This window comes from Pogona vitticeps, chromosome ZW-PAR (genome assembly GCF_051106095.1).
Source record: "Pogona vitticeps strain Pit_001003342236 chromosome ZW-PAR, PviZW2.1, whole genome shotgun sequence".
Taxonomy (NCBI): Eukaryota; Metazoa; Chordata; class Lepidosauria; order Squamata; family Agamidae; genus Pogona; species Pogona vitticeps.
In genome coordinates this window covers 1,112,966-1,132,048 of record NC_135800.1, presented here as the reverse complement: position 1 = coordinate 1,132,048, position 19,083 = coordinate 1,112,966, and the positions used below count along the sequence as shown (strand labels likewise).

The 19,083-nt window shown below is 48.1% G+C and overlaps 1 protein-coding gene across 1 annotated transcript in view; it reads left to right on the top strand.

Moving 5' to 3' along the window:
- Positions 1 to 702: 702 nt before the first annotated feature.
- Positions 703 to 19,083, top strand: part of PRRX2 (paired related homeobox 2) — a 31,748-nt gene continuing 13,367 nt past the window's right edge. Inside the window, exon 1 of the mRNA XM_072984723.2 lies at positions 703 to 1,009. Coding sequence (XP_072840824.2) covers positions 739 to 1,009 — 271 coding nt within the window. The 5' untranslated portion in view covers positions 703 to 738. The remainder of the gene's footprint in view (positions 1,010 to 19,083) is intronic.

The following is a 19,083-nucleotide window of genomic DNA, read 5'->3' as shown; positions in this document are numbered from 1 at the left end:
CCCCCCCCGACGCGGATGCTCGTCTTTCACACGTGCTGGAGGGGAGGAGAGAGAAAGACAGAGAGGCTGAGAAGACGTCTTGCCGAGATCAAAACAACCACTTTTTTTGGGGGGGGGGGGAAAGAGAAGGGTTGGAGAGAAGACTCAGAGCGAGCGAGCGAGCGAGCAGCGCTTTCTCCAAAGAAACTTTCCTCTCGGGTTTAACCCTTTCCTTTCCCGAGGGAAGGAAAAAGAGAGAGAGAGAGAGAGAGAGAGAAGGAGGGAGGAGGAGGCTGGAAAAAAAAAGGAGGAAGGGAAGCCGGAGGGGGAGAGGAGGAGGAGGAGGAGGGGGGGTCTCCGCGACCCCCGAGGGGACGGCGGGGCCAGGAGTTCGGGGAAGCGCAGAGGGGGGGGCGGCGGCGTTGGTCCCGCTTCCGACGCCCAGACCAGGGGGAGGGGGGCCGGGCAGAGAGGCTGCGAGTCCGTCCGGGCAGGAGGAAGGCACGTCAGAAGCGGGCAACACGCGCGCCCGCCCGCCCGCCCGCCGGAGTTGCGGCGCCTTCCCTCGCCATCCCGAGCGCCCGCCTTCCCGGCCCCCCGACGTCGGATCGCGGAGCATCTCTGGATCTCTCTCTCTCTCTCTGTCCCCCTAATCGAGGGACCCCAGAAGTGGTGGGGGGTGGGGGTGGGGGTGGGTGTCGGCGCAGCTGGGCGCTGGGGCGGGGGCGGGAGGGGGCCTCCCTGGGGTCCTCGGAGGGCATGGAAGCGGTGGCGGCCTTCGGGCTGGACAAGCCCTTCGCGCCCACCCCGGTGCGGCTGCTGCCCGAGGCGCCGGCGGCGGAGAGCGCGCAAGGGCGGACCAACTTCAGCGTCAGCCACCTCCTGGATCTGGAGGAAGTCACCGGGGCGGCCGGCCTCGACGGGGACCCCGGAGCCGCCGCCGCCGGCCCCGAGGCCAGGGAAGGCGGCCGGGGCGCGCAGGAGCCCTCCGGCGCCAGCAGCGGCAGCGAAGGCGGCGCCCCGCGCGAAGGTGAGCCCCGGCGGCGGCGGCGGGATCCTGAAGGGTCCGGGGGTCGGGGGTCGGTGGGTGGGAGGCGGAAAACCAGCCTGCCCCCCCCCCCCCTTTGGCACCTCTGTGGCCCCTCTCTTCCCTTCCCCGGCCTTTGCGCGGGGGATCAGCCCCCCATAGGATCGGGCGCACGCGGCGCGCATCCCCGCCCGGCTGTATGGGGGTGGGTGGGGTGCGGGCCGGGACTGGGTGCCCAGGCTGGGAATGAGAAGGACGGGAAAGAGGATGATGCAGGCGAGGACGTGCGAGGTGGCGGCGGAATGGGAAGCCCCGGAGCGCGCGATCCTCTTCTGCCCTGGATGGCAGGCCGTGGGAGAGAACTGCTGGATCGCCCAGCGGCTTAGCGGGGAGTTCGATTCCCCCCCCCCATGGGTGTCTCCCTGACGGGGGCTGGACTGGATGATCCAGCTCTGCGGTTCTAAGAGGATGATGTTGTTGATGATGATGTGAAACATCCAAATCAGGGTTCAGTGATTTAGCTGGCTGGATCGCTCCGTGGTTTGGGTCTCTGGCTGGGGAGTCAGAGGTCGGGAGTTGGATACCCCTCCCCCCACTGGGCCTCCTCAAGAGGGGCTGGACTGGATGACCCCGAGGGTCCCTTCCGGCTCTGCCGTTCTAAGAGGATGATGAGAGAGATGAGAGCAGCATGGATCCCTTAATCCTAGAACACCTTGAACCGAAAGGGAACTTTATCCCAGCCGGTAAAACAGGTAAGAGCTACCAGGTAAAGGAAGGGCAGACCCTTCGCATCCAAAACTTGAGGATCGCCTTTTCGGTGCGTTTTCCTTTCTTTGGGGGACAAAGGCCTTCGGGGGGGGTGGCAGCTTGGGGGTCCGACCGGATCCCGTCTCCTTTTTCTTAAGACTAAAAGGAAGAGTTTTGAAGGGCTTCTGTCCTTCATTCGCGAAGCAATGAAGACTTCAGGCCTAAAATAATCTGTTTTTACCTTGTGTGTGCCTGAAAACCTGTTGCGTTGGTTGCTGGAGATGAAGAGGAAAATCCCAATCAATCAATCAATCAATCAATCAATCAATCAATCAATCAATCAATCAATCAATCAATCAATCAGCAAGCAAGCAAGCAAGCAAGCAAGCAAGCAAGCAAGCAAGCAAGCAAGCAAGGATGTCTCGGATCTTGGGGGAGCAGGCCCATCAAATTCATGGGGATTTGGCCCTTCATAAATGCTGTTGGTTCAGTGGGTCTACTCTAGCAGCCTCTCACGACACTGGCCAGCTAGGTTTCGGCAGGCATGATGGCCTCAGAACCCTAGGAGCATCCAAAGTGTGCTTTCACGCATGAAACACCGCCTGTGTTTTCCTGCTTGCCTGGGTGATTGGCTGGAATCTCCCTTCGAGGTGCGCTCTGCGGGTCCCTTTCCTGCTTCGTGCCTCGCATCGCCCTGCATGATGTGCAGCTGGGGTTTCGTCCTTATCTATAACTCTGCCTCGAACCTTTGACAAGCAAAGTGTGTCATTCGCTAGAAAAGCGATCGAAACGTCTCAGTGTGAACCAGACTCGGGACTCGTGATGGCAAAAATCGCCCAAAATTTAAAATTCAATCCGCTGTTTCCTGATTGATTGATTGATGATTGATTGGATTTCAATGTTGGTCACTGGTCAGGTTTCAACCGTGGGAAGATTGCCATCTGTTTTAGTCCCCTCCGTTGCCCTCTTGACATGCACGGGAGGTTGGGGGGAAGTGGGGTGATCCTCTGGTTGCCAACTGATCCTCAGTCGTTCTGAGGAAGAAACCAGGAATCGGAGGCGCTCCTCTTTTGTGCTTCTAGGGCTGGTTGTGTGTTCATATCGTCCATGGCTCGATTCACCAGTGCCGTTAGGGGTGAAAAGCAGGGAGCCCAGCCTCTGTGGATTTGGCTGGCTGCATGAAGAGGTATTCAAGCTGTCGGTGTTACAAAGATCTCTGTGTTACTTAGAAGCTTGCACACTTTCCCCAACTGACTCAGATGTTAAAGCCAGAGGTGGTGCAAAATGTGATGATAAAATGTTGCAAAATGTTTCTCACCCCCTTCTCTATCTATCTATCTATCTATCTATCTATCTATCTATCTATCTATCTATCTATCTATCTATCTATCTATCTATCTATCTATCTATCTATCTATCTATCTATCTATCTATCTATCTATCTATCTATCTATCTATCTATCTATCTATCTATCTATCTATCTATCCATCCTTCATGGTGTCATTCGTGAGGGTGAAGGAGCTAAAGACAACATCTTCCCCTTGGTGAAATGCAGTCTGTACGTTTAACGATAGTGATGATTGTTTAGAAGAAATGAATATCTTCTACAGACTGTGGGTAACTTCAGTATTAGATTAAATGTCATTAAAAACTGTATAAAGGATGTGTCCCCCACCCACCCACCAAGTGCTTTCATCGGTCCAAATCAAGACACACCAATTTGAAATACCTGCATTTTCATCATCCTACTTCACATCACCTCTGACTTTTAATATTATTTTCCTGGTGGAGTCCATGCCGACGTTCAGAGGCCAGACAAAGTAAGGTCGCTGCCTAAAACTGTGTCATAGGCTTCAGGGGCCCCACGGATCATGCATGTGTCCTCGTAAAATGGATTGGGGCCTTAGCCTGATGATGGGGGGGGTCATCATCCTTTTAGAGCTTGCAGCTCTGCTTCCTTTCAAAGGCAGAGACAGTGAAAGGGGAGAGCTTAGTTCTGTACTAAGAAGGAACTAACTGTTCTTAATACTCGTGCGGCTTGGAAGTAATGAGTTTGCCACGAGTTACTTTTGGGCAACAAGGGTGTAATGAAGTTACATTTCAAAAGGAATCCATTGAGCAGGGCCAGAGACACTCTTAAGTGCAATAAGGAACATTTTTCTCGTTACTTTCTTTTAAAGAGCATTTTGAGTCATTTCCCACCCATTTTGACACAAATATTTTAAGTTTCCTATTCATCCTCAAGAGTCCCTCCCCCCTTTTCCAAAAAAGTAACTTTTACATATAAAGAAATTCCTGAGGAGTTGACATTCTCCAGTTCTGAAGCGAGCAACGGCCGCGGATTCCTTTTCCGTCAAAGGAACAAATTACTTTTTGAAAGGAACTTTCCAAGCTCTGCTCTTTCTCTCAATCCTGGGGTGTCAACGCCATCTTCTCTTGATGCCTGGCTTTGATTCTGGAATGAAAGAGAACTTCATGCAGGCAGTTGTTCCACGCTTTCTATCTTTAGACATGGACGATCTGTAGATATGGGTGGATCATATTGTTTGCTGTTCCAAAGGGATAGCGTCGCCCCGTTTTTTTAGGGGGCGGTCTTGCTCGCATTTACACGAGTGTAACTCCCGTTGAATCGCATAGGATGGATGAAACATGCCCAGGGTGTAGGACCAACCTGAACTTCCTAGGGTGGCCCTCAAGGATGGAGAAGTCAAAGGACCATGTCCATAAACGGAGGGATCCTGGAATCATGGAAGGGGCCTTAAATGGCCTTGAGGCCAATCTCCTGCTCAAGTCAAATGATATTTTGTGCCTTCACTTATTTGAGGTGGTCATTTTCTCTTCCACGTGGAGTGTCGTTGGCTGACTATGCACGGATCTGATCTGTATTTCAAGCTGCTAATGAGAAGATCACGGCTTGATCGTGGTTGCCTGTTTTAATTTAATCCGCAAAGGAGACTGAATTGTCACACGTGATTTGAAACCAAGGTGGGGGGCGATTTCGCTCCTTCTCTAAGACCGCCTCCTCTCTCGTTTCTCATCCTCAACATCTATTCTTCTTGGTGTTTCAAGACACCGCGAAGCACCAGAAAAGGGCGTCTTCGTGTCCCTTAAATCCCAAGGTCAGCCACGAAAGTGACTAGATGAGAGAGTCTTCTGAATTAAACGCCCCAATTTTCATCTCCGAACATTATAGTATCCGAACAACTATTGTACGAATATTTGGTGTCAGTTAACCTCTACAAGTATTCGGCAGCTCACATCCTGATGGACCGTCTCGTTACCTCTGAGGGTCCCATAATTATAAGTGCAAAACCTATTTATGGGGTATGTCACCCTACTAAACATCTCTGAATATTGGCTGATGTATGTCAGATGTTTTTATTTTAACACCCAAATATTCTCTACTAAATATACGCGGAATTCGTGAGACGAAACCAGTAAGTTTCAAAGTTGGTGGTTTGGGTGTCTTCAGATTTATGGGGCGCTGAGTGTATATTTCAAGTTTGTGTGGGTCCCATCTCATCCGGGACTGAAGACCATTTATATTTGCCGATGTGCAATTTTGCAAAAAAAGAGGCCATATTGCATGCAGCAAGACCGTGTGGGAGGGGAGGGTGGTTTAAATTCTCCCCTCAACCAAATCCTCCTCAAGTAATTAGAGCAAGAAGAGAAAACTATGTCCAATAGCTGTGTTCCCCCCCCCTCCATCCCAAATGTAATTATCACAAGGGGGGAGCGATTTTACAGAGTTCTTGGCCGAGGTGGAAAGGTTTAAACTTCTCCGCCCCATGCAGGGTGGATTAAGTCACCTCTCACCCACAGCACTATTTAATTTAAAAAATATATACTGCAGTCCAGTGTGATCGCTAATTGTGATGTTAGTGTCATGTGTCGTTAAGGGCCTCAGGCATCATCCTGCAAATGAGGAGAAGATGGGGAAGCCGGGTTGCTCGCTCACAGCAGTAGGTGTACTTTGCGAAGACGTGCTGTGGAAAGATGACATAATTCGCACGAACGGTGCTGTGGAAAAGTTCGATTCTTCACGGAGCTTCAGCATCCTTAAAGCCTGAGAGCAGATTTATGTGTGATTATTTGGAGCGTACGAAACAGGACACGACGGACGACACCGTTTTCATGGAGAGCGCCGCGCTGCGTCGAGCGAAATACAGGATAATAAAAATACGAATTTGCTGCTTTCGTTTCCGAATAAAATGGAGCGCAACCAGAGAGGAAAATACCTGGCATATTTTGGTGGTAACTAGACAATGAGGGGCCAGCTTCTTCCTCTGAAAAGCAGTGCCTCTGTGCAGTTGGGCTGAGTGGGTACCGGCAAAGATTTTTCCTTTTTCTCTCTCCTTATGGGGATGAAGAACGGCTACTTGGATTTAGGAATGGCAGAAGTGGGACAGCTCGCTGCATAATTCTTTTAATGCAAAGCAAAAGGCGTTGATGCCAGCCTGCGGAGCAATAAAAGTCCATTCCATGCAGCCGCCCATATGTGGGGGGTGTGTGTTTGCAATTCCAAACACATTTTACCTGTCGTTAAGCGCCACTGATGGGAACAAGATGGGGCTTTACCTGGAAAAGCACTGCTGTGGAGTCTGTTTTACGAGATAGGCGGGCGAGAAATATCTGTGGGACCCATTTTGGGAAGCACTCAATCCTGGTGAGACACAACCAGTTTCCACAGATGGTTCCAAACTGCCATGGCAGAGCCCCCTTCTGCGGCCCTGGTAGCAAATTGCAAGATGCCCCCTTTCGTCAGATGTCGGGCGCTCAGTGTCGGGCAGGATCGTGTGGATCGCTCCGTGCCATTTTATACACCTCCGTCCGGAAGGAATCCCCTCTGAAATGAATCCGATTCCCTTCCGGATAAATGAGTCAAGATGCATATATTTTTTGTCCCTGGGCCCAGCGTTATCTGATGCAGAAGAAATTCACCGAAGATGCCAGGATATTGAGGCCTGGGCTTTCTGGAGGGGAAAGAAGGTGCCCATCTCGGCTGGACCAGATCGGAGGAGAGCCAGAAAGAAATGAAAACCATGCCTAAAAAACACATTTTCAGCACTTAGTTGGTTTAATCGATGGGTTTAATCTATTAAAACCCCACTTAACCTCTTCGCTTAATCTATTAAAAGCGTTTTCCTCTACTAAAACAGCGGCCACCGGCTGATACGTCCCCAGACTTGCTCGTTTATTTATTTTTTAAGATTTTAAATAAACTCCATTTTGCGTGCACATGCGTATAACCGCTGCAGACGCCATCGGATGCCCGAAGAGAGGCGTTTTCTGTCGTATAAGGCAGAAGGCCTTGTCCGGTTTTAGCTAAAACCCAAAATGTGCCGCTTTTCTCCATTAGTATCGTATGGGCTTACGTAGGGGTATAAGCATCATTGGGCCTGTTTGTTACTTTCTTCTGAGTAAATCTCTCAAAGCTTCCCCTTCCAAAGACCACCATCCTAAATGCAGTGATTAGGAATTGAGCCCCCCAGGAAGGCTGTGAAATTTGCAAATGAAGAAGTATTAGTTTACAGCGTGCTTAATTCATTAATAGAGTGAAATTCACTGGAGTAGCTGACAACTGGCCATTTATATGGACTACGACTATGGTTTGTTTATGTCTGTAGCAAAGAACGAGAGAGAGCACGTGGTATTTGGGACTGTATGCCAGCAAAGCACAGTTTAACCCGGGTGAAAAAGGGAGGTGCCCTGGTGCTGTTCAAAGAATTAATCATCATTTAAGATGTTGTTCTTCTGACCCTTTGCCAGGATCACCCCAATATAACCCTTTCCAACTTCATCAATCTGTGATGAAGGGGCCTCGAAGGCCATCAAGTCCAACCCCGTGCTCATTGTTTACCAAGCTTCCTTCCTGGGAAAATATAACCCAACTTCTCCTGTTTCCTCCCCCCTTTCTTTCTCTATAATCTCTCTCCTCCAGCACCATCCTTATTAGCAGGAAATTAAAAGCCTAGCTCATTCTTTAGAAGGAAGGCAAAGAAAGAAAGAAAGAAAGAAAGAAAGAAAGAAAGAAAGAAAGGAATAGAAAAGAAAAGAAAAGATAAATCTTTGCAATTAACACAAATGTCCCCAGATCTTCGGAACACTGCTATTCTATTGTGTGTGTTTTAAAAATTATTTTAGTTTTTCACCTGTAAAGCTATTTCTATGTCATTCTTCTGGGTTCTAGGAAAGGATTCCGACATGAGAAAGAATAGGATGGAACCTTAAAACTAGCTTACAGGAAACAATAAATGGCACTGAATTGATTTAGATTTATTATGGGATAGGCTGCAGTTTTACTTTTCAAAGGCTTGAGTCCTAGAGAGGAGGGGCGGGATCTGTTCTCACTCATCCAAGAGTGCAGGAAACGTACTAATGGGCTCAAGTGACAGGAAGCCAGATTTCGGCTGAATATCAGAAAAAAAAAATTCCTGACTGTTAGAGTAGTATGACAACGGAAATCATGACCTCGGGAGGTGGTGAGCGCTCCAACGCTGGAGGGCCTTCAAGAGAACACTGGACCAAAACATCTGTCCGATTTGCTTTGATGGGGATTTTTGCGTTGAGCAATTGGACTCGATCCAACTCCAAAATTCTGCGATTCTTTCTCCCCGTAAGGGAACCGAAGCAGCTGACGGGGAATTATAAAGCAGCATTGGCCAACATTGCTGCTGTTAATTCTTTCACATGCAGTGCCCTGGGATCTGTGAGATAAAGGTGCAGAAAATTCTTTTCTTATTTAAAATAAATAAATCACCCTTTCAAGCTTCAGTTATAATTATTGTTCCTCGCTTGCACATAATGCCCAGAATTACGAGTTGATCTCGACAGCTATGGCACCTTACAGACTGACAAATTTTATTTTATTTTTTTGCTGTCCAGCTTCCACGGACGGTTGGCCGGGTACAAACACGGCTAAGCCATCACCATTCCCCCCCCACCCCGCACCCCTGGAAATTATTATACAAGAGATGTTTTTCATAGTTATTTTGGTATTCTGGTAGGCTTTGGCCAGGACCCCAACACTTGCTTATTTGAAGGAAGGTTTGGAATTCCACCTTAGGTCAGAAATGCCGAACATGAGACAGGAGAAACTGATTCAACCCAAAATCCGTGACACTTTTTCCCGCCTATGGGAGGAAAGCCAGTTTTGCGAAATGGCCTCCTCTCAAACTTTGTTTGTCTAACTTAAGTTTTGATCTTTCAGCAAGCTTATTTAGGAGTAAGTTTCAGAGAACTCGGCCGGCCTTCTTTCCGTTTGGACATTCACAAGTTCTTTTTTTTCCTTGAAGCTTTCCACCGACCTCCTGTAAAAACGGCCGCTCTTTCTCGTGAAAGCAGCCATTTTGAATTTCTTAAAATTTGAAAAAGAGCTCAGAACAGGGCTTTTAACACCGTATTAAATATATGAGGGGTAGCTTTGAGGGTGTAGTCTTACAAGGGGTCCTTTAAAGCAGTGGCTCCCAACCTCGGGCCCCCCAGATGTTCTCGGACTACAATTCCCAGAAATCCTGGCCAGCACAGCCATTGGCGAAGGCTTATGGGAGTTTTAGTCCAGGAACATCTGGATGACCCAAGTTTGGGAACCACTGCTTGACACCAGGAGACTCCATCCTTGGGTTGGTACACGATGACCCCCCCAAAAAAACATGGTCTGGAGGATCATCTGAATCAAACAAACCAGGGTCTAGAGCAGAGGTTCCCAACGTTGGGTGCCCAGATGTTCTCGGACTATAAATCCCAGAAATCTTAGCCAGCACAGGTGTTGGTGAAGGCTTCTGGGAGTTTTGCCCAAGAACATCTGGGGAACCACTGCTTTAAAGTATGACTCCCTGCACAGACCCGTTGTACTGCTGGGAAAAAGATTTCAGCTAGATCCTTGGAGGTGCTTTCCAGATGGCAGCGGAAGAGCGCAAGTGTAACCACGGAGTACCTTATGGCCAGGGCAGGTGTTGAGTGCTTCAGGTGCAGAGCGTGCGGTGCTGAGGTACCCTCAGCCCAAGGAGACATTGGCCAACCAGGTGCTTGGAGAGGTCTTCTGGTTGTGCAGCAACGGGCTTGTTGCTCCTTAGGCACACAACTTCCTGCGGTGTCAGTTGTGTTCCCGCTTGGGCGACCAGTTGGCGTAGGGTGGGAACGGCATTGGAACATGGGCGTGGTTTGCTTCTGGTTTTCCGAAGGCTGCTTGAGAGCATGATTTGACCCAAAGTGATGGGTTTCAGGGTCCATGTGGACTTCTCAAATCCTCCCTACGCGCAAGGAGATGTTTTTCCTCTACCGTTTGAATGCTGCCCGAACTCCCCGTTCTGCAGAAAGATCCTGCACTCCCAAATGTTATTTCTGATTCATTATGGTTACTCTGACTTGTTTCGCTCCATCTTGCCTTTTGGGTTATGTTTAGGCACACATTTCTGGCATCGTGAAAAATCATGCAAAACATTGCCCGTAATTGGTTTTCTGACGATTACGGATGGAGTTTCTGAAGTGTAGACAAGCCATAAAGATCACAAACAGCCGTGTTAAAGTTGGTTTCACTTATAAAGTATCGAATACCCCATCATGAATGCAGCTGCGGAAGAACGCTCTTCGTAAATTTTGCTTTGAAAAAAAAGGGGCACTTATTTCTACTTTGCGACGGTTCACTTTAGCTTTACAGTGGTACCTCGCTAGACGACAACGCCGTAAAATGACAAATCCGCATGACAATGAGGTTTTGCCATCGCTAAAGCGATTCGCAAAACAGTCATTCCAATGGGGGATTTTTTGCTTGACGATGATTTGGTCCATGCTTCGCGAACCATTTGTTCGCAAGACGATGATTTTTACAGCTGATTGGCAGCTCCACAAAATGGCTTCCCTGTGTTCGCAGGACAGCCATTTTAACAGCTGATCGGCGCTCGCAAAATGGCTTCCCTATGGGCGATCTTTGCAGGACGACGAGGTATTTTCCCCATTGGAACGCATTAAACAGGTTTCAATGCATTGCAATGGGGAAACAGATTTCGCATGACGATGATTTCATTAAACAGCGATTTCTATGGAACGGATTATCATCGTCATGCAGGGCACCACTGTACGTTGGTTTCTGGGAATGGCACAAAATCTTTTACTTCCCCAAAATGTTCCTTCTAAGTTCTATTGGTGGAGGAAAGAGGACTCACAGCTAGAGTGGAAGATCTCATGAGCTACCAATCCCCCTCTATTTAGCACTGGTTAGGCCTCACCTTGAGTACTGTGTCCAGTTCTGGACACCACAATTGAAGAAGGATGCCGACAAACTGGACGGAGATCAGAGGAGGGCAACCCGGATGATGGGGTGGTGGTGGTGGTTTGGAAACCAAGCCCTAGGAAGAAAGATGGAAAGAACTGGGCATGTTTAGCCTCGGGAGGAGAAGAATGAGGGAGATAGGAGAGCCCTTTTCAAAGACTTGAAAAGTTGTCCTCCCGAGGAGGGGGCAGGATCTGTTCTTGATCATCGCAGAGTGCAGGACACGTCACAATGGGATCAAACCGCAAGAAGCCAGATTTCAGCCGATTGTCAGAAAAAAATCTTCTTAATGGTTAGAGCAGTACAACAATGGAAACCAGTGACCTCAGGGGGAGGTGGTGAGTGCTCCAGCCCTGGAGGCCTTCAAGAGAAATTTAGACAACCACCTGGCAGATATCTTTTGGTCTGGATTCCTTCCTCGATCCGCGGGTTGGACTAGATGGCCTTAGACGCCCCTTCCAACTCTGGTTGTGCAGCAACACACTTGTGCTCTCTAGGCACACAACATACTGCAGTATCAGTATTTTTTTCTCTCCCTTCCCTGTCGTGTCTTTCTGTTCTTTGACTAGAAGACTGTAAGGAGCCCTCCAGGGTTTACTGCTCTTGTTTCCTTATTGACATTTTTCTTGGAGTAGAAACGAGACTTTTTCGAATTGCGAAACTTCCGGGAAGCGTAAATATTTGTGGAGCTAAATAGTTGCGTCAAATATCTCTTAAATGTGCCATTCTAAGCTGAGTAAATGTAGACTATTGCCAGGGGAAACTCCCAGAATGAAGAATTATGGGATTTGTAGTCCAAAAAAAAATCTCATTCCTAGTCTTAAATTTTGGAAGAAAATCGCCCCAAACTTGCTATAAATGTTATCAGTCGTACACCGAGACAAACGACATGTATGCAACAACATGTATGTATTTCTTCTTAGAAATCTATGGCGATTTCTGAATTTGGGGGCGATTCGCCAGTTAGGCTGTCTGTTCTACACGTAAGAGCGAATCCGGTGAGATTTGGACCAGTTGATCAGTTTTGATTTCAATTCCCAACTGGATTTTGTTGAGGTTTTAATCAAGTTTACACACAGCAGATTAAGCATGAGTTTGAAAAACCTGCACAGATTCTGAATATTCAGATAAAAGAAGGTTCATTCGGTCCTAGTAAACTTTAACAATGTTTATTTAAGATCTGTTGAAGAAGAAGCTAACAATAATCGAATATTTGACTTGGTATAGACTTGGTTTGCGCCTGACAGACGTCTTAACGACAGTTTCGTAACAGATTCTTACCAGTTTCCTAATGGCTTCTTTATTAGAAACTGTTACGGACTAATATAACAAACAGACGAACAGACATTTAGTAGCAGACAAGCCCAAGAGGGAAAATAATCAACAAAGTCCCATAGGAACTGACACTTTATCTCTTGATTTTATTTATTTGTTTGCTCGTTTTATTTATAGGCCATCTTTCTCTGGATAAGAGAGAAAGAAACGATGTTAAAAGGAAGAGAATTCAAAACCTAGTAAGTTAAACATTAAAAAAAAAACCTATTAAACTATAGAGTTAACCCTCTAAGTGCCTATGGGCTGACACTAGACAGAATTGGATCCCTTATACGTGTTTTCTTAGGCGAACAGTACAGTGTATTCATCCTTATATGCTCATATAGACATGCATAATATTTGCATAATCTAAGAGAGTGAGGTCAGGATGCCTTTAGCAATTCTGAATGGGTAGACAGATGGACGGATCGCCTGGCTTAACTTTGTCTATGGGGCTTCTCGGTTGTCCGATCCCTGAGCCTCGGGTTGGGCCCACCGTAGTTTCCCCTTGACCCCCTTTTCTGGACCGTCTTAACCCAAAATGCCACGGGCCCGCATCGCTTATATTCCAGGCGTACCACCTATCCGGTCCGCGAGCGTTGCCAAAAGAGCGTTTGGACCTCGTCCGCTCTGGCCGTAATTGCAAGCAGATTTCATCGGGGAGAGCGAGCATTCTCTTTAAGCGCAAGAATACCTAACGAGAGGTTGCATGGCGCTGTAGATCTGGTTGCAATTATTAAGAGCAGAGCCACACGGCTCTTATCCGCATCCGAGGGGGCGGGAACGGGTGGGCGGGGGTGGAGGGGAACTCATGGATGTCTTGGAAAAAAAAGGAAATCGTACTGGAAAGCTAACCCACGCACTCCGATCCAGGAGCTGGCGTGGGGGAAGCTGCTATGGGGTGAAGATAATAATGGAACATGCAAGAGGCCAGACCTTAAGCCCTCTTTAGGAAGGTGTAAAGTCATGGACAGAAGGTTGGGTCTAATGGCCCGCCAAGCCTTGGATTGTATGATTCTGTCCATGGACAGTTCCTTGGATTGCAGGACGCACGGACAAGTTCGACCTAAGTCACACCAGCAACTTGACTGTTCCCCCCCCCCAAAGACTCAGACTTAACCCGTGACTTGGAACCCATTCACCTCTTCCTTTTTTTTCCTGGGGGGGGGGGAAGCTTGTTTTTAAGAGGGACTCAGTTTTAGAAACTGTCTCAGGACTTGGTAACAAAGACTCGAACTCAGGACTTCGTACCAAAGACTCGAATTCAGGACTTCATAGCAAAGACTCGAACTCGAGACTCGGACCGAAAGACCTGGCCCGCATTCCTGGTTCTCTCCCACGTTTCGATTGTTACCATGCCTTGTGGGGTAGATGGTGCCGAAGTGGTGCTGTCGGGGGACCCTCTCCGAGGTTTTTCTAGTTAGAAGGGACTCAGACCCAGTATACCATTTTCCTTTTACCAGGAGCTGGCTTTTCTCCTCCGAGCCAGAGCAGGGAATCAAACTCCCAAACTCCGGTTCTGCAGCTGGGTCCCAAACGCTCCGAACGAAGGAAAGGAGGAGGAGAAGCCCAGGGATTCCCACTAGGGCATGTTACCATAGCTCCCCAGGGAGAGGTCTAGACCCCCAAGGTCTAGCCGGCTTCATCTCCAGCAAGGGTAGGTCTTCTGTAAAGCTAACGGATCTTCATTGCCCGCTGAAGACCAAGCCACTCCAATTTGCACTATCGATTTGGGGAAGAAGCATTTCCATCACGTTGCCAAGTTGCCTTTCAAGCCGTTTCAGAGCAGCCAGTCTCAATAAACTAATTGTGTGCAGGGGAAGGAAGTAGCTCAGAATTATGGACCACAGAGGGAGGAGAGAACCTCCAAGCACCTCGCGATAACCAGTGGACTCGGACGTTTTGTTAACGTTTTAAGATCGTTTTATTGCTGGTTTGTATAGATTTCCGATTTAGAGCCCTCTTCACATCCTACAAGAGAGCGAGGTGGGGATTGGTTGTAAAAGCAATGCAAAAAAGCCAAAAATGTGCTATTTATAAATGCCTAAAACTCTCTATGGGCAGCTTACAACGTAATCATGAAGGCTACACATTGCCGCCCCCCCCCCCCCGGCAAGCTAGGTATTCAGCTGACCGACCTCGGAAGGCTGAGTGAACCTCAAACCGGCTACCGGAGCCGGCTGGGATCAAAGGCAGGCCGTGAGCAGAGTCTTCGCTGCAGTCCTGCAGTTTACAAGGCTCTCCTGCGACGCTGTCTGATGTCTTCTTTTTTTCATGTCTGGTTTGGACCTCGGCCAAGAAGAATCTCGCTGGAAATTACTTCTGGCCAAAGCTACTTAAGCCCGGGCTGAAAAATCTCCGGGTTTAATGTTTCAAAAAATTGTACACAGATTGCCTGGAATGAAAATCACGTTATCGAATACTCGCCGTTGATTAGCTTTCCAGCTTCGCAGCCTCAAACCGCAGCGGTTCACGTGGGTCAGGGCTGAGAGCTCAGGATTCTCTCCAGACATGCGCGCGCACACACACAGACACACACAGACACACACACACACACAGACACAGTGGCTTTGGTGATGGTCAGGGGTAGCTTGGCCTTAATCATCATCATCAAGAACAACAACTGCATGCATTAAAATGCACGATACATTTGGTTTTGAATTTTAGTATAGACCAGCCCTTTTCCAGTTGTTGTTGTTTTTGGCCACGGGTCTTTCTGGAATTCTTCTCAGGTTCCAGAACTCCCTCTCGAGCAAGGATGCACAACATGAACAGATCAAGAGGAAAAAACAGAATAGAAACGTTTGTGGTCTGTGGCCCCCATCGAATGTGCCACAAGGGAGAAAAGGGGCCCCTGTTGAGAATGGATGGTTTTAGACCAAGCATTCCCAAAACTAGGGGACACATTGAAGGAAGGAAGGAAGGAAGGAAGGAAGGATTATAGTCTTAGAGTTAGAAGGGGCCTCGAAGGCCATCCAGTCCAACCCCCTTGCTCAAGGCAGGGATCCCAATCCAAGCAGATCAGACAGACGGTGGTCCAATCTTCTCTTGAAAGCCTCCAGCGTTGAAGCGCTCACCATCTCCCAAGATTATGAGTTCCAGCGTCGCACTGCTCTAACAGTTAGGAAGTTTTTCCTAATATTCAGCCAACATCTGGCTTCCTGTCATCGGTTGCATGTCCTGCCCTCTGGCATGACCGAGAACAGATCCTGCCCCTCTTCTGCAGGACAGCCTTGCAAGTCTTTGAAAAGTGCTCTCTTATCCCCCCCCTCGGTCTTCTTTTCTCAAGGTTAAACAGGCCCAGTTTAAGAAGAAAGAAGACAGAAAGATAAAAATAGGTTTCTTCTCACAGAAGGAAAGTATTTCCATTCGCCCCTCTATTTCTGAGGAAAGCAAAAGAAAATAAAAAAAGCAGCTCCAGCAATCAAACTCTCCAGCCCTAGGTTTCCATTTCTTACCAAACTGCCGGCCATTAAAAAAAAAAAGCACCACGAGAGGGGGGAAATAAATTTTCTTCCTGAAGGTAAAACATGTAATTCTTCTCTCGATATGATTAAAAGAAACAGCGAGGGAGGGATTGATTTCAGCAGGTATAAATCAGCCGGAGGGCTTTTTTTGGGGACGGAGTCCAGGACTGGAGGGTTTCTTCCCGGCTGTGGGAGAAGCTGGTGATTATCCCGTCTCCTTTCCTTGGCCCAGACCAGGTCTGGAAGGAGCGATGGAGGGTTTTTTTTGGGGGGGGGGAGAGAGACAGGCTGTTTGTTAAAATGGAGAAATAAATCAAGGCCTGTTTTTTGGGGGGGAAGGGGAGCTTTCTGAAAGAGACACCGATCGATGTGGATAAAAGGGTACAGCGCATAATTTCTGTTTCCAAAACAAGGCACACATCCACGGCGCAGGCGGCCCTTCTCGGAGGGGCATCTGTGACTAATCAGGAGCCCCGAGAGTTTTCGTTTGAATCTCCAGTTTTAATTTACCCTTTGCTTAGCGATGTTGATAAAGAGACCTTATAATATTACATTTCCTATGGCCTGGGCGCTTGGCAGCAAATTAAATGTTATCCTTAAACATGAAATCAAGGAGACGCGGAGAGCGTCGGATCATACAAAGAGGCGGGGAAATGGTCCCCACCATAGAACGAGCATGTGAGGAAGGCGGGAGGCAGAGAACTTCATCGCCTCCAGAGAATTTCGAAACTGCTCCCTTAGTCAACGGAGGGCATGGTTACACTGACAATAAGAACTGCTTTTGAATCGGGTGTTGCGGAATTAAGATCCGTTTGAAGAATCCTGACTAAACGATGCGCGACCACGCCTCTGTTGTGTTGTTTTGTTTTGGCCACCGACTGAGTTGTTATGAAGAGGCCGGCGGTTTGTTGACGTGTTTGTTTAAATTAACACGCTTGTAAAAGCGATTCTTTATGAACCGCTCCGGGCGTTGAGAATGCTCGTTTTGTCTTCCATGCTGCCTTTGTGTGTGGGGTGATCGTGGGTTATATCACTGTAGCGCTATGTCATGTGGCTGGAAAGAGACAAGGGCCTATCAGGAGAAAGGTGATGAGCAGCACTCTCAAGGGTGGGTGCCCAAGGAGGAAGGCTGGGGGTCCTTCTCCCAGCTCTGTGGAGGGTGCTTTTTCTAAGTTCCATTCCCCCCCCCCCAAAAAAATCTTTGGGCCAGCTCGGCCTTGCCTTCCTGCCCCTTTCATCTCCTCCGGCCAAGGGTCCTCTCTCTGCTTCTTGCTCCGAGAGCAGTTACCCTTTGGCGCTGTAGCCCCCATCTGTGGGGAGCAAAGAGAGGGCCATAAAAAGAAATGAAACTACAATCTCTTTGGGCTGTTCTGTTTTAGGATCGCCATAAAAAGATACCGCTGCTAGTAAAAAAAAATGCTATGTGGGCTCTCCCTTCCTATCATCACGTCGTCTCCTCGAAAGAGGAAGCTTTCCAGATGGGGGGTGTGAAGGGGAGGGGGGCGGGCGAGGCTGCCAAAGACCCTCAGAGGTGGGGATCGAAACAAGGGGAGCTGGAATTCGAGTTTTGCTTCCCCTAAAACAGTCCTCCGTGGGAGAAGTCATGCGAGCGACTCTCCCTTGAGTCGTCGGAGGAACCGAACCTAACGGGGGACTTGGTTTGTTTGTTTTACGAGAGAGTTGTGTCCTCTGCTATCTTTCGTGCAAAGAGCTCATGGTGGTATAGAAGGATATGTACATTTGGTCCTCACAACAGTCCGGCGAGGTAGACCAGGCTGAGGTACCACCAAAGCATCGGCCCTCCTGCTGGGTTCTGTTTCCTTTGCTGGCTTCGGAAGCGCCACCGGACAATTAATAAGTGTATCAGCTACCTTTTTGCCCAGTTAACGGCCAGCGTACCTGGTGCAGCTACCATCAAACCTTCCCTAGTACATGCACAGAGGACGTAGACATGAGTGTGAATTTGCTCGTTCTTCTCCGCACTCACAAAGGACTCTGTTGGTGCAAAAAAAAAAAACTCCAAAAAACCCCCATCTTCTCAGATATATGAGCATATATGAGCATACGGTTTGTTTTACTGCTTAACTTATTATTTTTTTAATTCTCCTCTTTTAATATTGTGATCCGCTTTGGGTCCCTTTATCGGGAGAAAAGCAACCGATAAGTAAAACAAATAAATACACAAACACAACAAATAAATAAAGCCCACTGTCAGATATAAGAAAAAAGGTGTCAGTTACCATGAGACTCGTCTGCTGAAAAGTTAGTTTTTCTGTTAGGGCTGTCTGCTGCTAAGTGTCTGTTAATATGTTTGTTATTCGTCTGTAACGGTTATTAAAGAAGCCATTAGGAAACTGATAAGAATCTGTTAGGAAACTGTTGTAAGACGTCTGTCAGGCACAAGCCAAATCTGTATCGAGTCAAATATTTAATTGTGGTTAGCTTATTATGCAGCCAACAAACAAGTAAATAAAGAAAAAGAGGAGCCGGAACAAATAATGGAAATGAAATATTTTGTGCGGTAGGGGCTCCTCGGACTCCGGCACCCTCTCGATCAGAACATGTCTTCAAATTCCCCAATGTCAAGAGGTGCCCATTGTCCATCCTTGGGCATGAGTGCCCGAGGCCACAACTGCCGGCGGTGATTGGAAGCCAGCAAATCTCTCTCTGTTGCTCGATTTAATGAGACTGAAAAATTATAGTGCGGAAAGAGAACCCAACAGGCCGAGCGCCAAATCAAAAGCAGAAAAGGCCTGGCATGGGTGGCTGATATCTTGTTCTCTCTCCGAACAATGAAATAACCCTGGTGTATAAAAAACTTACAAGGGGAGGGGGCTTGAAGGGGGGAAGTGGAGGTCCCCAAAGCTTATTCACCTCCTTTCATTAGACTAACAAATAATGCTTAACACAAACCATCTGTTGAGTAACAGACCTGGCTGCTCTCGAGAAGATAAAACAGAAGGGTAATTTTAGCCAGGGGGAAACTCTCATCTAAAACCTTTTCAAACAGTGCCCGTTACTTTAGGGTCTCTTGGGAGGTGGGTTTGATGTTGGGGGGGGGGGGTTGGAGGACCAGGGATGGGGAGGGGAATGTGTGTGTGTGTGTGTAGGGAATTCGGCCTCGCTGAGAAGTTTGTACCTGGATAACGTGGCTGACATCTGGAAATGCTTCGGCAAGCTTAGTGGGAAGACCGATCCTATACAAGGGGCTGAGGTCCCGATCCTAAAAGTTCCACTCAAAACTGAACCAGCAGGCATTGTTTTTTTGTTTTTAAAT